The sequence below is a fragment of the Arvicola amphibius genome, chromosome 3, assembly GCF_903992535.2.
Source record: "Arvicola amphibius chromosome 3, mArvAmp1.2, whole genome shotgun sequence".
NCBI classification, from domain to species: domain Eukaryota; kingdom Metazoa; phylum Chordata; class Mammalia; order Rodentia; family Cricetidae; genus Arvicola; species Arvicola amphibius.
In genome coordinates this window covers 118,923,413-118,945,948 of record NC_052049.1, presented here as the reverse complement: position 1 = coordinate 118,945,948, position 22,536 = coordinate 118,923,413, and the positions used below count along the sequence as shown (strand labels likewise).

The window sequence follows — 22,536 nt, the reverse complement described above, 5'->3', positions numbered from 1 at the left end:
ACACAGGCATACTTACACATGCCCATATACATAAAATAATAATAATGTTTTAGATTTTGGAGCATTTGTAAGTTCGAAGTTTTAGATTATGGATGATAAACCTATATTATTTTACTGATGAGGTTTACAAAGCTCAGCCACTTTGCAAGTTCATAAATATTGAAGTATCCAGGTAAAGGTGCAAACCTAATTCTGTTTCAATTCCAAAGACCTGACTACAGAAATGACTCAGATATTAAGAGTATATATACTGATTTTGCAGATCATCTGAGTTTGGTTCCCACCACCCAAGTAGGGTGGCTCACAGACTTCTGTAATTCCAGCTCCAAGCCCTCTCTCTTCTGGACTCTAAGGTCATCTGCACTTCTATGTACACACACACACACACACACGCTCACACTCACATGCATACATACACACATGCACATATGCATGCACTAAAAAATTTTAAAAGTCCCCAAATCTTTTTTAAGCATTTTACTTTTCCCTATTTAAAAAGATTACATGTGGACTAACAGGAACTATAGGCACAAAAGGATAAAAACGAAATCACTTCTACCTGTATTCCTTCAACAGAAACTGTGTCAGAACTTTTGTTTTCTGTGACACAAAGCAGCTTAAAGAAGGAGGGTTTGCTTTGGCTCACAGTTTGAGGAGACCAGCAGAGTGGGAAGAGTGGTGGCAGGGGTTCGAGGCAGTCGGTCAAGTTGCAGCCACACCCAGAGGACTGAGCAGTGAGTGCTGGTACTCGGCTCACTTTCTCCTGTCCCCGAGTCCAGGAGCCAAGCCTAGGGAATGGTGCTGCCCATTTTTAGGGTTCTTCCCACCTCGACTTACTTAATTAAAACACTCCCTCACAGATGTGGCCAGAGAGGCTAGCCCAAAGTAAATAGTTCCTCAACTGAGGGACCTGTTTCCTAGGTGATTCTGTACCCTGTGAAGTTGAGCATCTGTGTTGGCCATCAGTTACTCATCCTCCATTCGTGGCGTAACCGGTGTTGTTTCCAGAGATGTTATGAACCTGGGAAGCAGTATTAATGCCTTTTTGTTTTCCCAAGATCCAGATTTCAAAACACTGTCTTTTTGTAGGTGTGTGTGTTTCTGCAAATTGAACTGGGCCTTGAACATGCTAGGCAAGGGCTCTACAACTAAGGTATATCCCCAGCCTGAAATAACCTCAAGGGGCTGAGGAGCTGGTTCAGTGATGCTTCATGTGCAAGCATGAGGTTTAGAGTTTGAATCCCAGTACCCATGCTTAAAAAGCCATACATGGTCACAAATGCATTTATAGCTCCAGCTGTGGGGGGTGAAGACAGGAGGATCACTGGGGTTTGCTGACCGCCACCCTTGCTCCAAGTTCAGGAAAAACAAAACAAAACAAAAAGTTGTTTCAAGGGAATAAAGTATATAGTGACAGAGCAGATGCCAGCTTCTTGATATGTGCATCCATGCACACACATGTGTGCACACACCACATACCTCATACACACTCAGATGTACATAACAAAAAGAGAAAACCTCATGGTCTCTCCCTAATTTTGTATATTTAGCCTTCAGCTTTTCACTGAGTTCTTAACCTGCATATACAGTGTCCTGTTCACCACTGTTTGAATGTCTTACATGCAGCTAACCAGAACTTTATATTTCTTTGTCCATACCAAGCCCTTTACCATCCTTGCCCATCCCCGCCTTCCATTTTTGTCAAGGAACACTTCAAGTCATTCTCTCACTTGCTATTGAGAACTCTTAGAAGTCATTCCTAAGTATTTTCTTTCCCTCCTGGACCACAGCCAGTTCCTAACATGTACTTTCTGCTTTGTATTCAAAATATATTCAGTATCTGACTTCTGGCCAGCCATTCTCTTCTAGTTTAACCCTTACCATCCTTATCTCTTGCCTTGAATATTTAGACTCTCTTTCTAACTAATCTCTCTGTTTCATCCCCCCTCATGATCTATATATACACACAGTCAACTCTGGAAAACAAATACAAACTAGTTAATGTCCCCATCATGTCTGAAAGTCCCCACTGGCTTTTCATTACCCTTGGAATAAAATCCAGGGTTGTTCCCGTGGGTCCCCAAGGCCCTGTGTGACTGGTCTTGCTTAGCTTGGTGTCCTCTCCTGGGTCTTGCCTCTGATAACTCCACTCTAGCCACACTGGTCTTTTCTTTTTCATTTGAGATAAGGTCTGATGTCGCCCAGGCTGGCGCAGTACTTGCTTTGTAGCCATGGCTAACTTCAATTAATCTGATTTGATTCCTGATCCTTGTGTCTCAGCCTCCCAACTGCTGAGATCGTAGGCATGTACTACGTGCCTAGCTAGCCACACTGCTCTTTTTGCCCCTCAGATAGGCTGAGCTAATCCCATGTTGGGGTTTGTATGGCTCTTCAGCCTGGCATGTGCCCTTCTGTCTTAGTTAGTTAGGGTTTCTGTTGCTGTGAAGAGACACCAGAACCATGGCAATTCTTCAAGAGGAAAACATTTAATTGTGATGGATCACTTACGGTTCAGAGGTTTAGTCCATTGTCATCACGTCAGAGCGCAAGGCTGCATGCAGGCAGACATGCTGCTAGAGATGGAGCTGAGAGTTCTTTCATCTTGACTCTCAGGCAACAGGAAATGGTCTGAGAACCTGGTGTGACTTGAGCATACATGAGACCTCAAAACCACAATGACATACTACTTCCAACAAGGCCACACCTACTCCAACAAAGCCACACCTCCTAATAGTGCCACTCCCTTCGGGGGCCGTTTTCTTTCAAACCACCATACTTTCCTAAATATAAATATTTCTTATTCAGACTTTTCAAGACTGTATTATTAGAAAGGCCATGATCACTATTCTTTTCTGTCTTTATTTTTACCCTAAATTATATTAAACGTAACTCGTTATATTGTTGTTAAACTAAGAGGGAAGACACTTGTTTACCTTGTTCCCTGCTCTCTGTTGTACCCAGAACAGTGTTTGGAACACAGCGTGAATATTTGTTGAATTAATGAACGTACACACAATAACTTCACAGGACTGTGGGTGTACACCTGAAAGACTGAAGTGTTCTGAAAGTTTTTCATTTTTCTCCAACCAATTCCCCTGGTGCATACACCAGGACTTAACTCACTCCTTTGTTTATGGAGACTTTTAGTGTTTGTATCCCCTCCCTTGTTTGTGCCTGGCTGCTATGAAACCTTGATAATGTTCTTCTGACCTTATGTGTTACTGTTTTGTTTCCCCTCTCCTAACAGCAGGAGAAAAACTGAGTGGCGTACAGTTGAGTCCCAGTAACCAACAAGAGATGAAGGATAATGTGGAGAGAGTGCTACAGTTTGTAGCTTCCAAAAAGATTCGCATGCATCAGACTTCAGCTAAAGGTTAGTCAGTACTTCATCGTTGGGGAACGGAGCACTTAGCCTTTACCAGTGCTGGCCAGTTTGGCAGACTCCTGTGGCCATCGTGGACTGGAGTGGGATGAGGCTCATGGTCTTATGTCCTTGTCCCGTGAAGACAGGTAACCCCTTAGAAGACAGTGATCAAGTACTGAAATCCCAGAGCTCCAGAGACCTGGTTGGAGGTGATAGCGCTCTATTAATTTGAATTGAATATAGATATGCTTGAGTGTGTGTGGGAAAATTAATGATACAAGAATAAATGACAAAATTGAGATATTAATTTTGGAATGTCTCTTTTAAATTTTCACAAATGAAGATGGATCATGTTTTCTGAGATCTTCGGATTTTATGATCGAGTATTATTACAAACCCTCGTAATTTAGGCTTTTCCATTCAATTTCCTAGAAGAAACTCTTTCATTTTGTTATTTTTCTTTCCTTTCCTCCTTTCCTTTATTTCCTGAGATAGGATCTTATGCAGCCCAGGCTGATCTTGAAACTTCCAAGTAGCCAAGGGTGACCTTGAACTTCTGATCCTCTGGCTTCCACTTCCTCTGTAGTCACATTACAAAACTGCATCATCACCCAGCTTTATGTGGAGTTGGAGACTGAACCCAGGGCTTTGTTAGTGCTAAGCAAGCACTGGAGTAACAAACACATCTCTAACTACTGCCCAGCCTCAATATGTGTATTTTTGAGACAAGGTCTCACTGTGTAGCCCTGGCTTGTCTAGAATTTGCTGTATCCTAGGCTTTCCCGAAATTAGGTGTTTCTCCTGTCTCTGTATCTTAAGTTATGGGATCAGAGACAGATGTGTGCCACACTCAGGTTAAAGGGAAAATATTTTCTAGCCTTTCTTTCTTTCTTTCTTTCTTTCTTTCTTTCTTTCTTTCTTTCTTTCTTTCTTTTCTTTCTCCTTCTCCTTCTCCTCCTCCTCCTCCTCCTCCTCCTCCTCCTCCTCCTCCTCCTCCTCCTCCTCCTCCTCCTCCTCCTCCTCCTCCTTCTCTTCCTCCTCCTCCTTCTTTTTGGTTGTGAGAACATTCCAGGCAGACAAAGGGGGCCCTGCAGTGTTTATATGTAGTCTTCTGTAGTGGCATAACCCTTTGCCCATGCTGTAAGAAAGGCGCCACGTAGGGGTCCCCGAAAGCATATGATCCCTCTCCTTTTGATGCTTTTCTGGAAGTGACCAGATCTGCTCTGTTTCAGCACCAGTTTCTGGGTCTGTTGCCTGTACTTTTGCTGAGAATGAGGGCGGGAGGGAACCCTTTCATGTTGGATTATTAGTGTTCTGTGTGTTTGAAGTTACCCAGGTGAGCAAATAGTGACCATTAAGAGCATTTGGTAGAGGACATCAAATAGTCCTTTGCATGCTTTGTACATTTGAAAGGCTACAAAGCCAAACAATGGAATTGTGTCCATTTCCTTGCATTATCTTTAACCAGAGCTTCCACAATATGTGTTCCCTTCCCCCCCCCCTCTGTGCGTGCATGTGTTTCTTTCCTCTTTTATTTTTTCTAGGGCAGAATTTAGAGTGCAGTCCTGGCTTTGGTCTGATCCCCATGTGGAGTGGGCTTGGGGATCTGGCCCAGTAAAATAGGCTATTTTAAGGGAACACTGCCATTCATTGTCTTTCACCTGAAGAAGCCATGTTTCCTAATTAGTCCTACTGCATCGATTTCCCTCTCCCTTCAGCTTTCCACGCCACAGCTGGAGTGAGCTAAGAGCACACACCGTTGTGCCACTGCTGTGCATCTAAAGTCACTCGGCTGAAATCTGGCATCTTTCCTATAGCCCACCTGGTCCTGTATGACCTTTGGTTCCTCCCCTTTCCACATCTTTCCCTTCTTCTGGCTCTGGGACTCTGGCCATCCTGAACTCTTTCACTTTCTCCACCACAGTGCTGGACCATATACATAATGCATGTCACATAAGTACTTAAAAAGTTTCCTAAAGCCACAATATGAGCAAGAAGGACTGAAAATAATTTTAATAATGTATTTTATGTAACCCATTATATCTGTAATACGATTACTTTACCATGAAGTCAATATTAAACATTACTGAGATAGTTTACATTTTACTTTTATTTATTTACTATATGTATGGGCATTTTTACCTGCATGTATATCTGTGCACCATGTGTGTGCCTGATGTGCTCAGAGGCTAGAAGAAGGCATCAGATCCCCTGGGACTGGGGTTACAGATGGTTGTGAACTGCCATGTGGGTGCTGGGAATCAAACTTGGGTCCTCTAGACGAGTACTCAGTGCTCATAATCACTGAGCCATCTCTCTAGCCCTGCATGCTCTTTTTTATATTGTCTGAGATCTTTTGCATTCCCATGTGTTTGAGAGGTATTTTTTTTTTTTTTGGTTTTTCGAGACAGGGTTTTTCTGTAGCTTTGGAGCCTGTCCTGGAACTAGCTCTTGTAGACCAGGCTGGTCTCGAACTCACAGAGATCCGCCTGCCTCTGCCTCCCGAGTGCTGGGATTAAAGGCGTGCGCCACCGCCGCCCGGCTGTGTTTGAGAGGTATTTACTTAACTCTTAGTTACTATACTTGCTTAGAACATATTCCAGTTCGTGGCCGTGACATTTAAGTGCTCAGGAGTCGCATGTGGCCTGCAGCTCTCCTAACAGAGATATCACCCTATTATACTGATCTCTAGACCTTGGCATGTACCTTTTTCCTGAATTGTTCTTATCTCTTCCTCCCTATTATTTAAGAAGTAGCACTCCATTCTTAACTGAGGACTCACTTCCCCTAATAAAACATCCTTCAGAACTCCAAGATTATATTATCTCTCCACGAATTACTGAAGACCCCGTACCTCTCTTGCCTAATTGTTTTATTATCATACTCTATGGCAATTGCCTTTAACCTTCTGTGTCCCTTGTTGAACATGGTGTTATGAAAGCGGAGACCGCCTGCTTAGTTTACTGTATCACCAGCAATATATAGTAAATGCATCAATCCATGGCCTCTGCCTCCCTCTCTGTACCTTTCCATCTGTCTTGTCCTTTAGATATTGTGGAAGGAAACCTGAAGTCCATCATGAGGCTGGTCCTCGCCTTGGCAGCTCATTTTAAACCTGGCTCGAGCAGGACGGTGAGCCAGGGGCGTGACTCCAGAGTCCCTGCACAGAGTCATCAACCACACTGTGCTACGGCTGTGGCCCAAGGCGCAGCTGCTGCTCTGGCTGATGTGTGCCGTGACGTGTCTCGGTCAGGACGGGATGTCTTCCGGTATAGACAGAGGTAAAAACCTGGGAGGGGAAGTGGCCCCTCTCTCTGGTATTTCTTTGCTTAGATAATTAACAGTGCAAGTAGATGGACATATCGACCAAGCAGACCCACGCTGCAGAAGCGACCACAGAATAGAGTGGAGGTTTGGGAAGGAAATCCTAGTGGGGAAAGCTTGGTCACTTCTGGATGGTACTGGGTAGTGAGCCTGGAGCTCCCCTGCGACTGTGCTACACCCTGAGGCTTTTGTGTCTTCTTTTGAGAGGGGTCTTATGTTGCCCAGTCTGGCCTTGAACTCATTCTGTAGTCCAGATAGGCCGTGGACTTGTGCTTCTGCTGTTTTAGCTTTCCAAATAGCTGGGATTATCGGCCCAGCTGAGCCAGGCTAAGCCTTTTCTTTCGAGATGTTTATTTTGCAGCTAGCAGACTGTAAGTAACCATGTGTGTAAGTTTGTTCTCGTGCCCAAAATTTAAATATATGTGGTCGGCACAGTGTTTTCTTCACTGGGAGATATGTAGTCCATCTGGAGGAGGCTGTATCCTGGAATGTATCCACAAGACCAATCTGTCTTGAAATTTCATGGCAGGAAGTGTTTTGAGGGTTATGTGGTTGCTAAAGGCGAACATGACCCAAGGTGTCACAGAGTGGGCAAAATTACTTGTCTTTGTGTTTGCCTTCCCTGCTAGGTTTTAAGTGCCTTAGAAGGAGTTTTACCTTGTTCACCTCCTAAATGTGTGTATTCGTGTGTGTGCGTGTGCGTGTGTGTCTGTAGACAGGATCTTGCTACCTACGTAGCCCAAGCTGGTCTCAAACTCCTGATCCTCTTGTCTCTTCCTCCTGAGCTCTGGAATGACAGGTGTGTGCTAGGCTGCCCAGGTGCCTTGTTCATCTTCTTTCCTGGAGTGCACACCGAGAGGCAGGGTATCTTTTCTTGCAGAGCTGACCTGAACTGCAGACCTAACACTGTCTTTTCTGGTCCTCTCCTGCCCCTGCTTTTCAGGAACAGCAGCATGGACGAGGAGATTGAGAACCCATACTGGAGCGTTCGAGCACTTGTGCAGCAATACGAAGGACAGCAGCGGTCCCCATCTGAGTCTAGCTGCTCCAGGTACGTGTGGCCTTGACGTCTTTACCTTTCCAGCTTTGGTAGAAAGCTGCGCTCTGGGTGAGTGCCTCAGTAGCAAGACCAAAAGCATGAAGGCACCCATGGGGTTGAGTACCATACCCTGCCAGGATTGGGTCTGGAAACCTGACTGGGGTACCGAGGGAGCAAAGAAAGGGCAGGCATTGAAGAAATGACTCATGTACATCAAAAACGTGGGGTCCGGTGGGATGTGCAAACCTTGCGGCATTTATTAGGTACCTCACAGAGGGGAGGAGTTAGCTAGTCTTGGTAGGTCTCTAAGTGAACAGTCTGGGCTATAATCATGCAACACCCAGGAGCCGATAGTTTGGCACAGGCTAGTCAACCATTTGTGAACACTCATACTTGTACACTATCAGTGTTTGCACTCAGACAGAGGAAGCCTTTACCAGCTCTGGCCCGACCTCTCTGAGGAAGGCCTTGCCAATTTCCCATGGGTCTGAGGCAGTGGTCCTTGACATGGCAGTGCCAATGTCAGTACACATTCGCTCAGGTCTTCATCTATGCTTGACTAATTCAGTCACGGCTTCTTCAGCTCCCCACAGACGGGAGTGTGTGGAGCTTACTGCTAGAGGGCTTGTCTTGACGGAGGCCCTGGGTTCAGACCCTAGTGTTGAAAAACAAAGAGCACCTAACCTCTTTTGCTTCCCGCAGTTTATCTTTGGCATTCAAGGACTAGCTCTCAGCACCGCCTGTGAAGTCAGTGTTGATAGAAGAGTGGGATACAATGCTGGTGAATTTCCCACATATAGAAACAGCAGCATCCCAGTGACAATAGTTATCTCTGGCCACATGGGGGTGTGACTGGGACCTTCAGAGTTCAGTCCAACCCAGCGTTTGTGACGCCAGCTGTTAGTGTTTATGAAAGTCAGTTCCTGGGCCCTGTCCGGCAGGCTGAGTCTGATTCTTCAGTTATAGCCACAGAAGGCTGGAGAAAGCTCCCGGCAAGACAGGAGAATGTGCAGGACTGTCTGACGCATTAGCGTTTCCACACTCATTTATAGGACTGTGAACTGGGGCACTTAGTATGCATTGAGGTGGGATATGGGTGCTTGTGACTCTGGAAAAGAGGCTCTCTGCTTCCCTTAGCGCCCAGGGCAGGGGGCAGAACAGGACAGTCTGCTTTAATAAAGGCTTGACCACTGCCAAGTATAGTGGCAGAAAAGGATTACTCTCCTGGCTCATGGAGATTATGCCCCAATAAATACATCCCCAGCCTACTTGCTAACTTGATTTTGTTGCTAAATTATATTGAGCGTATCCTCTAATGATCTTTTCCCTCCTACTCCAACCCAGCATAGTCTGATCTATTTAAATTTAATTGTGCCTTGTGTGTATTTTCCATAATTTTTTTCTTCCTCCTGTTTCTTTTCCTCATACAATCCCATCCTATTTTGACAGACAATTTTCTCATTTATGGAGGTCCTGTGGACCTCTTTCCATTAACTTAATATACCACTAACCTAGCTCAACCTTGAAATGTTTACACATAATGGGGGTAGTTTCTATTTCTGACATGGATCTCTAACATACATTTCACCAGTAAACATTTCAAAGTGTTCAATGTACTACCTCTACAAGTCTGTGTAAGCCTCATCTCTATCCACTTAGAAGACATTTTGACCAGCCTCCAAAGGAACTCTCCTGTGAAGCAAGCAGTAGGTGTGCTTTTAATGAGACTCAAAACCACTGCTTTTTTTGCTCCTGGCTGGGACTATCTTTGGCTCTTTCCAGTATCAAAGGCTGTTCTGTTGTCTAATGAGGCCTATTGCTTCCTGCATCTCTGGTGGCCTTAGGCTCTCCTGAGCCTGAGTGTGCCTGTGAATTAGAAGGAGAAGGGAAGAGAGCTTGAGTCCCTAAGGGTGGCTGCTTCCTTCCTTCAGGCAAGACTCAGACTGCGGCTGGAGGTGTGAGATCAGTATGGGGGCCGCTAGATATCAGGCTGTGTTGGGCTAATGGTAGCCCTAGGAGATGTGTCAAAGATTACATTCCCTCTGTTGTCCTCTTCTTCCTGACTGTGCTGTGTTCTTTGGGATAGGGTCAGCATTCTGTCAGTTTCTTCACTGACCCCTCAGAAAAAGGAGAGGGCTTCTAGCAGGTTCTGCCATTTACCCACTTCCATTTGGGCACCTGTTGACCCTGTGACCCCTGAAAGAACCAGCAATCTTGCAGACATTGAAGCTTTGGGTGGGGTATAGCTGCAAATAGGATAGACATCCACGGTGTCTTCCCCTGCTGCTCCCTCTCCCCACCCCCGCTGCTTCTCAAGGATGCCCTAGCAAAACAAAGCTCTACCCTCCTGTTGCTCCAGTAGACAGGCTAAATTCTCACTGTACCTAAGCAGAACGATCCTTTGGGGGAAGGGGTACGGACGGACAGACGGACATACGAACCGCTAGAGGGGAAGGAAGGTGGGAGCAGCAGACAGGAGGGCATTCTGCTGGTTTGCTGAGAGGGGGCGGGGGCAGCTCCAGTCTCTATCCTGCCTGCGTCTCCCATTCTACAGAGAGCGGAGCGAGCTTCTCGAGATTAGATCAGTCTCAAACCGGCGTGTCCAAGGAGGGAGGGGTCAGAGAGGTGCAGCAACGAGGGAGGGGTCAGAGAGGTGCAGCAACGTCTTTGCTGCTGTCTTCTCGGCATCAGGACCATCATATCCACGCGGTTTTGCCACTGCGCTGCCCATCCCCCGCTGCTCCCCGAGCTCTGGTCACCCTCGGTCCAGCCAGTTCCGGACCGCGCCCTTGGCCCCGGCCTCGGTCGGCACCCCTACCTCTCTGCCCAGTGCCGTCGGCTGTGCTTGGGTCGAAGCCCGGCGCTGCCTGGCCGCGTGTGACAGCCTGGAAAGGGGGGAGGGGGGGAACAAGGAGGGAACGGGAAGGGAGGGATCAGGAGGCGGCGCCGAGCAGGAGCACATCACACCGGACTCCACTCGACGCTCGGCAGGAGCCACCAGAGCCTCTTGCCCCAGGGAGATGGGTTGAGATGCCGCCGCCCGGGGGAATGGTCGGAGTCGCGCGGCTGCAGAGACCGAGATGCAGCTGCCAACGAGCAGCCGCTGGAGATGGGAGGAGGCTTCCGCCGAGGCTGGGCTGCGGCGGAGTCTGAGCTTCTGGGACAGCGCACTTCACCCCAGGGAGCATCCCTGTCACCGGGGCCAGGACGCCCACCTCTGCCCTTCCTACTTTCTTCGGAGACCCGAGCGAAACGTTCCGCTGGCTGACTGATCTCTGGAGTCGTTCTTCGAGCCTCCGCACGGGAGGGACATGCCAGAATTTAGGAGCAATGTGACTCTCAACCTCCCACCTCATCCAGGGAAGCAGGCTTGCTGAAGCCGGAGCCAGGAGGGGACCATGGGAGGGACACAAGTCAAATGGTGAGCTGAAGCCACTTTGGCTCGTGAGGTGCGGATGTGATGGGAAGCAGAGCCAGGACCGGGGGACATGGTTGACTGGGGACAAGAAATGATTAGGGGTGCTATTCAGTGAGAGCAGGCTGCTGGTCTGGGATTACCACTACAAAATAGAGTTATCTGAGGAATTTGGAGCCGACTTCGGGGCGATGGGACTCTCTACCTTTTCGTCTACTATACATTTAAAAAATTAGTGTGTCTAATTTGGCGGTATCTTTGCTGGGGTTTGTTGGTAAGATAAATTAATATGGGTGAGATACTAGATTAAGCAATGCATGGATAGGACCTATTTGTAATCAACAGTTCTCTGACCTCAGAGAGGATTATGATGATAAGTAGGGATTGTTTGTCAAGTATGACTTTTAAGCTAGTTAGGGAGTAGCCCACGTCTTACAATTAATTAATTAGCACGAAGATACTTTTCTCTGACCTGAGGCAGAGGATTTAAAGCACCTTCCTCTTCTGGGGGTGCGGGGGTGTCTTACTGTTCTGACACATGCCCCAGGATTTTCCTCCTTCCCGGTTCTAGATCTTGGCCGTCTAGCTTCCTGGTCTTACCTCAGTGGCCTTATCCTGGCAGTCTCATTTCAAGAAAAAGAAATGTTGTTTTCCTTTGCCTGCTCTGCCACTCCCCCGGTGGGGTTGGATAACCAGACATCCGCCTCCTTCTGCCCTTATATGGGAGGCAACTTACTTGGCGAGAGAGGTGGAACTGAGCATGCGTCTGTGCTTTTAGGAAAGCCTTTTCTCAGCATCTGAGATCCCCCTTTACTCCCCCCCCCCCCATCTGTCTCACACATCCCTTCTGTGGTCCAGCCAGATGCAGGCAATGGGACTTGTTATCCGTAGTACCTTGTTCGCTGGAGAAGGAGGGGCAGCTGACAAGCGCTTTGTGCATCCGGATTTACAGTTTTGTAAGAAATAAATGCCGGATCCCGAGCACTCATAAATCTCTCCTTATTAACGACACAGCCCCTTTTACATGAGAGCCTTCCCCGTGGCTGTGAACTCACGTTGGCCTGAAGGTCAGATTGCCTACATAGTGAAAATAGCTAAGAAAACACTCAACATTGCTGAGTAGTACCTGCTACCCCTCACTTCTCTCACCCGCTTGATCTATACACCTACAGATACAAAAAAACAAGCAGATTATAAGAAAGATGAAGACATAGTACTAATTGAGATCATTTCCATCAAAGTTCTTCGACTGTGGACCATGGAGAGACACTAGTCCACAGTTCTGAAATCTGCTGCTTCCACTGCGATTGTTTCTAGTTTTTTTCTCTGGTTTGTGGGAAGAGGAAATTGTTAACTCCTACTTGTGGTTGTAAGGATTAGCCTGGGAGACTTCAGGGGCACATTAAGGGGGTCAGTGAATCCTAGACACTTTCCCTGTTGTCTGGGTGATAGATTTGGAAAGAATTCCCAAGAGGGGGCTGAGCCGTAGACTCCGCAGTCCCTGAGATCGTGTTGGTGCTGATGTTCTCATAGTGCAGCCTGGAGAGAAAGGGTTCTCCAGACTCTTCTGTCCTTATATGATAGAAGTATTATCCTCACGTTCCCATCTTGTCTGGTCCAGGGGAAGATTTAAAATCTGCTTCCCTGAAAATCTGAACAGTTCCTCTCAAAGCTACATCAGGACACAGAAATTATTGAAAGGTATCTCAAAATAACTTGAGAATATGAAACTATGGCAAATAACAATAAAAATAATAGTAATTCTTCACTAAGAAAGAGCTAATCAAGTAAATTTTGATCCAGCTGCCACTGGCATGTTTTCCTCCTTTTGCCCCACCACTCTTAATGTTTTAAAAATTTATTTTTATTTTATGTGTATGAGTTTTTTTGTCTGCATTATATGTCTGCACCACATGCATGCCTGGTGCCTATGAAGGTCGGAAAAGGGTGTCAGATCCCCTGGAACTGGAGTTGCAGATGGGTGTGAGCCACTGTGTTAGTGTGAGACTGAGCCTGGGCCCTTTGCAAAAGCAGTCAGTGCTCTTACCCAGCAAGCCACCTTTCCAGCCCCCTCTTACACATTCTGGGTCACCTGTTGATGAATTACTGCTCCTCTGCCCGTCCTGGCATTGCAATCACATGAGTAGTTTCCACTCTTAAACTGTCTTCTGCCATGACTCTCTTTTGGGTATCACTTAGAGCTGATCTCTGGTTGCTTGTGGCGACTCAGATTTTTGAAAATACGATTTTGATCTAGCTCCAAACGTTAATGAAACACAAACATCACCCTCTAAATGTTGGGCCTAGGAATTGATAGCGGTGGATACCACAAAACAAACAAACAGAAAAAACCAAGAAGTAACAACAGCAACAACCAAAAAGAAAGAAAGAAAGAAAGAAAGAAAGAAAGAAAGAAAGAAAGAAAGAAAGAAAAAGAATCCACACAACGAAACAAAATAGTTTTTTTTAAATGGCTTATTGACTATTCTGGTAACTGTCATTTCAATCAATTATGCTTAAAGGTAATCTTATTGTAGAATGAACTTCCTGGGGTGTTGGAGAGATAGCTCAGTGGTAAAGAGTGCTCCCTGCTCTTTAGAGGATCCAAGTTCAGTTCCCAGCACCCAACTAGAACAGCGCACAACTGCCTGTAACTCCAGGTCTAGGGAACTCAACGTCCTCTCCTGGTTTCTGTGGGTATCTGCATTTACAAGTAACCCACTCCCACACAGAGACCTAGGAACATACACATAATTAAAATGTAAAGTAAATAAATAACATTAAAAAAACAAAATAATCCATAGGACTAGGTTTCTTTCACTTATTCCTTCCACATTTCTTTCATTTGTTCAACAAACATTTGTTCTAATTGCGAGCGTCACGTTAGGCATGGTATGACTAAGATCTTTCTGGGATGAATTGTGAAAGTTGACGTCTGTAAAACTGTTTAAAATTGTTTCTCTTCTCTTTTGTTTGACCACAGTCTGACTTCACCCAGCCCAATCCACAGTGCAAAGAGTGAATCCATTATAACCCAGTCAGAGGAAAAGGCCGATTTTGTGATTGTTCCCTCTGAAGGAGTAGAGAACAGAACAGGTACCACTGCCCCGCCTGCCTGGGTTGCTTCAAGGGGAGGCTTTTAGCGTAAAGACGTCAGAGCTTCTGACTATCTATGTTAAGGTTCCTGGCTGTGTTTGTCTTCACAGTCTGTGCATGTAGGGTCAGGGTGAGCTCGAGAGGACTCTAATGCCTTTGAGCCAATTAATGTAGTCATCACCGTACATGATGTCCTTTCTGGTATTGAGCTGTCAAAAAAGCTCACACAGCGTAGAGCAGCCCGCCCATGACTGACTGCTACGGATTAGGGAGTGACATTGGGGCAGTCAGAAGCTGTATTAGGGTAAATAGTTTTTACTATTCCCATTTTGTGGAGATGATTTTCGTTCTTCACTAACTTAGGTGGGAGCCAGGAATACATAGTTTAAACCGTAATGTCCATGAGAACATGCAGCAGGGAGCTGGTCTTGGTATGAGGGCTACAGAAAGGACCACAGAGTTCTCCTTGTTTGAGCTTTTGAGCCTGCCTCATCTACCTTTTTTCCCTCCCTACTTAAGCATGAAAGGAAACGTGGATAAGACAAAGTACAAGTGTTAGCTTGATGGCTACTCGTCTATAAAGGTTGCAATGAAACTGAACCCCACAAAAGAAAATCCGAAATGAAATTCTTCTTTGCTCTGCTTCCCCTCAAGCCCAAGCATTTGTACCAGTCAGCCATAGCCTGGGTGTGGCGGTGCACATCTGTAATCTCAGCACTCAGGAGATGGGGACGGGTGGATCACACATTCTGGGGCCAACTAGACCACCTAGAGAGTTCCAGTCCAGCCTGGGCTACACAGTGAGACCCTGTGTCAATAACCAAAAAAAAAAAAAAAAAAAAAAAAAACCAAAGAGCCACCCATGGAGTCAGAATCTCTGAAGGCTGTGGCTGTGGCGAGAAAGGAGGAGGATCTGTTGACTTGCACCATCAGATACTACTGGGTCCTTCATGTTTTCCCTCCTTTAATCTTTACCACAACTCATGCTACGCACCTCTTAGAATTAAAAAGCTTGTCCAAAGACTTCACAGCCATCTGTATTCCGTAATGCACGTAGACGGTGATGCGTGTAATTAGTATAAAGGGCACCAGAGCAAAGAGGTCTTAAAGACAAGGAAATAAACCAGGGAGTAATAGTGAAGTTTTGTGAGTATGCTTTACTATTTTATTTCAGTGTGAATCACAGGATATTGTGTGAAAAGGGTTAAGTTATGCCTCAATGGGGCGAAAGGAATAGGTCTTAGTTGGGTTTCTATTGCTGTGATATAACAAAATGTCACCACCAAAAGCGAAAAGGGTCGGTTTTGCTTAGAGGTTACAATCCATTATGAGGGGAAGCCAAGCCAGGAGCTCAGTGTGGGAACTTGGAGGCAGGAACTGAAGCAGGTACACGTGGCCTACTGGCTTGCTCAGTTTGTTTCCTTTCACTTCCAAGGACTACCGGCTCAGGTGTGGCCCCACCCACAGTGGCCTGGGCCCTCCCACACCAATGTTAATTAGAAAACGCCCTCTAGATGTGCCTACAGGCAGTCTGATAGAGGTGTTTTCTCAGTTGGGGCTCCTCTCTACTGATTTGTGTAGTTAGCAAACACCAGCCAGCACAAGGCTGGTTGAACCACAGTCTCCTGTCCAAAGTTCCAGAGTCCCCAAAGGGATTCTGTTTTCATTTGGACCTGACGGTTCCATTACTTATAAATTGGACTCTGGGAATGTCAGTTCTAAGGAGCTGGGAGTAAGATCTTTGTGTGCCATAACAATCTGTAGGGCCTGGAGCCCTGCTGCTCCTCAGGGTAAGGCTTAAGAGGGTGGATTTTCCTAACTGAACTCGTGCTTTCCCGAGCCTGGTACCCCAGTTAACAGCCAGTTCTTTGTGTCTCACAGCTCCACCTAGTGGAGAGTCCAGTTTGTGTGTACAGACAGGTTCAGAAGGCAGGTGACCTGAACCTGTGAGGTACGCTGAGCCCGGGCTGCTGGAAACCACTCTTCTTCAACATGGACTATCTTCCCACCTTTCATTTTGCAGACGAGACAGACTCTCCATTATCCCGAGACTGGAGGCCCGGGAGCCCGGGAACGTACCTGGAAACCACATGGGAAGAACAGCTATTGGAACAACAGGAACATTTAGAAAAAGAAATGGAGGAAGCAAAGAAAATGATTTCAGGACTACAGGTAGCTCTTTCCTTTGCAGTTTGTTCTTGGTGCCCTACCTAATTATTCCTTTTAAATCAGTAGTATCAATTGGCAAAGGAAAAAAAAACCACCCACTTTAGTTGTGTGTGAATGGTGCCCACACTCGTGAATGTCTTAAGTGGACTTTGGAACTCTTGTTTACCATCCAGCTGTTAGGATCTGTGCAAGCTCGGGAGCTCCCACTGACCCCCGTTTTGTAGGTAGACGTCTTTACTACTCTTACAGACCCGCAACTGCAATTTTGAACAAAGACTGTCTCTCAGGAACTCAGCAGCAGAAAGGTGCGAGAGGCAGTAATAGCAACAGGTGTCCATTTGAGTCTGGCTGAGGGACGGGGCTCCCTCCTAACGCATCAGCACCTGATACCAAGGCAGTGCTCTGCTAGGAGGTTTTCCTTGAACAACAAAGCCCTTCAGTTGTTCCTATACCTGTGCTATCAGTCAGGAGAATCTCCTCCAGAGATCACTGATCCACATGACTTAGAGCCCTTCCCGTGACCCCCTCCATCCTCTGTCCTTATCGGCTCTGTTTGGAGGGGCCCTCGTAGTGTGCTGAAGACCCTGAAATTGCCTAGGAATATTCCATTCTGTTTGTGCTGGGAACTGCACCAGTTTTGAATTGTGAAATATTTATGGACACATAAACAAAGCCCACATTATGTGCGAGGCTCTGGCAGGCTGTGGAGGGCGTGCTCCTAGCCAGCCGGCGACAGGGTGGGGACACAAAAGGTTCCTAAAGAAAAAAGAGATTGGTGCTTTGGTAAAACAATTTGCATAATGTGTGCCCTAAGAGCCCGTACCGATTGGAGGGATGTTTACATCCTCCTAAACATTCCCAAAGAAATTTGTGGTGTCTGCTTCTTGCTCTGTATTAAAATAATTAAAAAAAAAATCTGTTGGGTTCCTTTCTGTCCCTCCAATAAGGGATATTTTAATGATTTGTTGTTGTTGTTTTAATGGGAAGTTTTTTTTTATGAATTTGGGGGATTTTACCTAATGAGGCTTTTCCCCAGAGTAATTTGCATTATGTGCACAAAGCATGGGTCGCTATCGGGTTGGCCCTGCTTGGTTTGCATTCCTTAGCTTGGGAGAAAGTCAGTGACTGATGGAACAGAAAAATAAAGAAGGATGTTGACAGGCAGAAAGGCAACATCCTAGTATCTCCTTTGGACAGAGGAGTTTTAATTCACTGCTGTCTGATGACAATGAGGATCCAGTCTCACTGAGGAGCACAAAAGGTTCCCAGCATCCCCTGGACTCTTAACTCTTTCTATGATGAACGAGTTGTATGTCAAGTCACACCCAGGATTGGTGACTTATTAGTATGGCATAATTAGAGGCCATTGAACAGTCTACCACTGGGGTTAATATTTCTGCAATGACCCCCATGTCTGATGTCCCAGTGCCTGCAATTCCCTGCAGCCCCCGGGCTGTGTGCCCGCCTACTCGTTCCTCTCACCATGACTCCATGGGAAAACCAAGTTCATTTGATTTTCTCAAACATTATGATTAGTGTTTAGTAGAGGAACTGTTGGCTGGATTTTAGAACATTCTTCCTCATCGTGTATGATGAATTTGTGTTATATTTTTTTAAGAGCTTTTATTTAACCTCTGAATCTCCTTCAAGTTGAAACAAAGCTGTGACAACACAAGACCAGAATTTCCAATCTTTAACTCACCTGATGTATCTCACAATGCATACCTGAGCAGGCAAATCTCTAAATTTGGGGGCTCTAAAGTATACTTGGATGCTGCTTTAAAAATAAGATTGTGAGGCTGGAGCCGGGCCGTGGTGGCGCATGCCTTTAATCCCAGCACTCGGGAGGCAGAGGCAGGCGGATCTCTGTGAGTTCGAGACCAGCCTGGTCTACAAGAGCTAGCTCCAGGACAGGCTCTAAAGCTGCAGAGAAACCCTGTCTCGAAAAACCAAAAAAAAAAAAAAAAAAAAAAAAAAAAAGATTGTGAGGCTGGTGGGATGGCTCAGCAGGCAGAGACATAGGCTGCCGAGTCTGAGGATCTGAGTTCGATCCCTGGGACCCACATAGTGGAAGGGGAGACCTGACTCCTGAAAGCTGTCCTCTGACTTCCTCACATATCCGTGGCTTACATACACCCACACATAACACACAGATATGCACAACAGAAAGATGGCTCAGCAGTTAAGAGCCTCTGAGTTCATGTCCCAGCACCCCAGTGAGACAAGGGCCGTAACTCCATAGCTACGCTATCCAACACCCTCTTCTGGTCTCCATGGACAATGAACTCATGTGCACAAACCCACACAGAGACATTAAAAATAAAAGTAAATTTTATCAGAGCAAGGTGTTGCATGGAAGCAGAGGTAGATAGATTTCTGTGAGTTTGAGGCCTGCCTGGGAAAAAGAATTCCAGACCAGCCAGGGCTACATAGTAAGGTCTTATCACAATCAATCGATTGATTAAAAAATAAACATAAATTTCAAAATAAATAAAATGTAAAAGGAAAGGCATGAGACTGCAAACTATAAATACCATGTTAGGTGTGGGTTCGTGGGAGAGGCAGTGCCCTAGGGCCCCGATGCTGAGTGAGCTTCCTGAGCTTCAGGGTGTGTCTGCCCACTTTGTACTCACTAATGCACTAATGCAAAACAGCCTGGGGTTGAAATGAACGAGGCCATCTCTGGAAGGATTTTTTTTTCTTCTATTCATGTTGCCTCAGGGGGTGAAAATGAGAATTATTAAAACAAACAAACAAAAAGCAAACAGCCCCAAGGCCGTGTTTTCAAATGGATTTCAAACAGTTCATTGTAATACACTTCTCTGAGGCAGGATAATTCCACACTGATTTTAGATCCCCAGTCGGCTGGGAGAGCTGTGTTTGAAGAGTTCTAGTTGGGTATTTGGAAATGTGTTTGGACACTTCTGAAGGGAAGGTTTGTTAGTAGTTCTTCTGAGACGAAAAATGCCCAGAGCAGAGGGTCTGTGTGTGTTCAGAAAGATGAAAGTGTGTGCTCCATGGGCCTCGGGGTGTACCTCAGCGGGTACAGGGCCTGTGTGCTCCATGGGCCTCGGGGTGTACCTCAGCGGGTACAGGGCCTGTGTGCTCCATGGGCCTCGGGGTGTAGCTCAGCGGGTACAGGGCCTGTGTGCTCCATGGGCCTCGGGGTGTGGCTCAGCGGGTACAGGGCCTGTGTGCTCCATGGGCCTCGGGGTGTAGCTCAGCGAATACAGGGCCTGTGTGCTCCATGAACCTCGGGGTGTAGCTCAGTGGGTACAGGGCCTGTGTGCTCCATGGGCCTCGGGGTGTAGCTCAGCGAATACAGGGCCTGTGTGCTCCATGAACCTCGGGGTGTAGCTCAGTGGGTACAGGGCCTGTGTGCTCCATGGGCCTCGGGGTGTAGCTCAGCGGGTACAGGGCCTGTGTGCTCCATGAACCTCGGGGTGTGGCTCAGCGGGTACAGGGCCTGTGTGCTCCATGGGCCTCGGGGTGTAGCTCAGCAAATACAGGGCCTGTGTGCTCCATGAATCTCGGGGTGTAGCTCAGTGGGTACAGGGCCTGTGTGCTCCATGGGCCTCGGGGTGTAGCTCAGCGAATACAGGGCCTGTGTGCTCCATGAACCTCGGGGTGTAGCTCAGTGGGTACAGGGCCTGTGTGCTCCATGGGCCTCGGGGTGTAGCTCAGCGGGTACAGGGCCTGTGTGCTCCATGAACCTCGGGGTGTAGCTCAGCGAATACAGGGCCTGTGTGCTCCATGAACCTCGGGGTGTAGCTCAGTGGGTACAGGGCCTGTGTGCTCCATGAACCTCGGCGTGTAGCTCAGCGGGTACAGGGCCTGTGTGCTCCATGGGCCTCAGGGTGTACCTCAGCGAATACAGGGCCTGTGTGCTCCATGAACCTCGGGGTGTAGCTCAGTGGGTACAGGGCCTGTGTGCTCCATGGGCCTCCCGGTGTAGCTCAGCCTGTATAGTGCCTGTGTGCTCCATGGGTCTCGGGGTGTAGCTCAGCGGGTACAGGGCCTTTGTTGTTTCCTGGGGTTGTAGGTTCGATCCTCATCACTTTGTAAACTAGGTGTGGTGGTACAAGCTTGAAATCCCAGCACATGAGCGGTGGAGACAGGAGATCCAGAAGTTCAAAGCCATCCTCTGCTGTTCTAAGCCAGCCTGGAGTACATGAGACGATGTTTAAAGTGGGGGAAGGGAACTGTAACAGGGACCTCTAGAAGGAGCTGTGCACGACTGGGGTGATGGAAACAAGCAGAGGTTATCGTCTGGTTCCTTCAGAAGCCTGTTATGCCATCTGGTGGCTTCCGTCTGTGGTGAACTTACTCATCCTGACTCTAGACTGAATCAGGTGGCAGGGAGTTCAACTCCTTCCTCCCTTTGTGGTTTATCCAGGCCTTACTACTCAATGGCTCCTTACCTGAAGATGAACAGGAGAGACCCTTGGCCCTCTGTGAACCAGGAGTCAACCCCGAGGAACAACTGGTAAGCTCCATGTTTGTGGCTGGATACTAGGCCTGGCTTGCTTCCACACTTGACCTCACTTTTTTGAAATACCCTCTCCTGACTCCTGGAGTTCGCCTACCAGTTTTGATTACTCCTTCCTGGTTTCTTCATTGATTTTAATCAACAGATGTCCAGCAAATGCTGACTCTTTAAGTCAGACACTGATCCAAGGTATTAGGTTACCAAAGGCTCTACTCCCCTACAGTATATGGCCGGGTTACCTGAAACTTTTCTTTTCTTTATGTTGTGATGCAGTTGCGCGTCAGCACCCTGGACCAGTCGTCCACCATCATTGGGCTTTCGCTCGCTCTCACAGATGGATTTCCATCTATGAGCCCAGCTCTCTCTAGGGAGTTGTAGAGTTGTGCCTGCAGCACACAGTCTCCACTATTGGGTGCTACACATACCTCGGTTTCAGTGGGTCCTCAACTCAGGATTTCTATCCTCTATATAACCCTGAATCTATTTGTCCTTGTATGTGTTCCTGCATCTACTCATTTACTCAGATGCCTCAAAGAGGAACCCAGATAGCATCCCTGAATTCTTTCTGCTCCTCCCTCATACCCAGCGTCTCCATTTTTACAACTACTACTTAGTGTGGGCCTCTAGCCAGCATCCTAGCAACCTCCCAACAGGTTTTGCTAAAACTGGATTCTTCTAACCTCTTTCAGTTCATTCTCAATAAAATTGCAAGAATAATTTAAGGATAATTTTATTTCATCTTCCCTTTGTATAAAATTTTTCACTGATGGGGTTGGAGAGATGACTCAGTGGTTAAAGAGTACTTAACCCGAGGTTTGTTTCCAGACCCATGTCGTGTGGCTCCCTGCACTGCTAGGGGATCTTTTACCTCTGGCCTCCCAGGCTCCTGCACTCACACATACCCATAGACAGACACACAGCTACACATAATTTAAAAAAATAAAAAGAAATATATATTGTTTTTAAAAAGTATTTATTAATATATAATATATATTAATTCCCCCATTGACCTCATTGGCCCTTCATAGTCTGGCTCCCATTTTCCTTTTCAACTTCATCTTTTCTTCCCTTGACTCCCAGGACACACACTTACCTAAACTTCATCCATATTGCTTTATGTCATTCATTTTGGCTTATGCTTGTATCAGAGGACATGTATTCACAGTACAAAAGTGGTTTCTAGTAAATGCTCAGTGAGTGTTTGTTGACTGAACGGTCTATGAACTTAACAGCACAAGTGCATGGCCATCTTTGTTTTATATTCAGATTATAATCCGAAGCCGTCTGGATCAGAGTATGGAGGAGAATCAAGACCTCAAGGTAGGATAGGACGTGTACCTTGTCCTCCTTTGAAAGCAGTTGTGGTACACAATGAGCCAGCTTTGGGACAGTTCTAGGGAGGGAAAGTGATGCAGTGCCGGGGGCTAGGTGAATCTCATCTGTGCAGTCTTTCTTTGGAGGAGAGAAACATCCGAACTTTGTCACAATGGTAACACCTTTTTAATCTTAGTGCTATATCATAGTTATCTGTGTTATTTTGGGGAGCACCTTTCTGTAAGTTTGAGATCTTCCTATAGTTCTCTTTTCATTGAGAGAAAAAGATGAACTAGACTAGGCGCGGCGGTACATAAATTGGAGTC

At 46.6% G+C, this 22,536-nt stretch overlaps 1 protein-coding gene across 1 annotated transcript in view; it reads left to right on the top strand.

Annotated features, from left to right (window-relative positions):
• Positions 1–22,536, top strand: part of Dixdc1 (DIX domain containing 1) — a 73,083-nt gene that overhangs the window by 21,067 nt on the left and 29,480 nt on the right. The window contains 7 exon segments of the mRNA XM_038324010.1: positions 3,248–3,373; positions 6,414–6,645; positions 7,632–7,739; positions 14,126–14,238; positions 16,262–16,410; positions 20,804–20,893; positions 22,163–22,216. Coding sequence (XP_038179938.1) covers positions 3,248–3,373; positions 6,414–6,645; positions 7,632–7,739; positions 14,126–14,238; positions 16,262–16,410; positions 20,804–20,893; positions 22,163–22,216 — 872 coding nt within the window.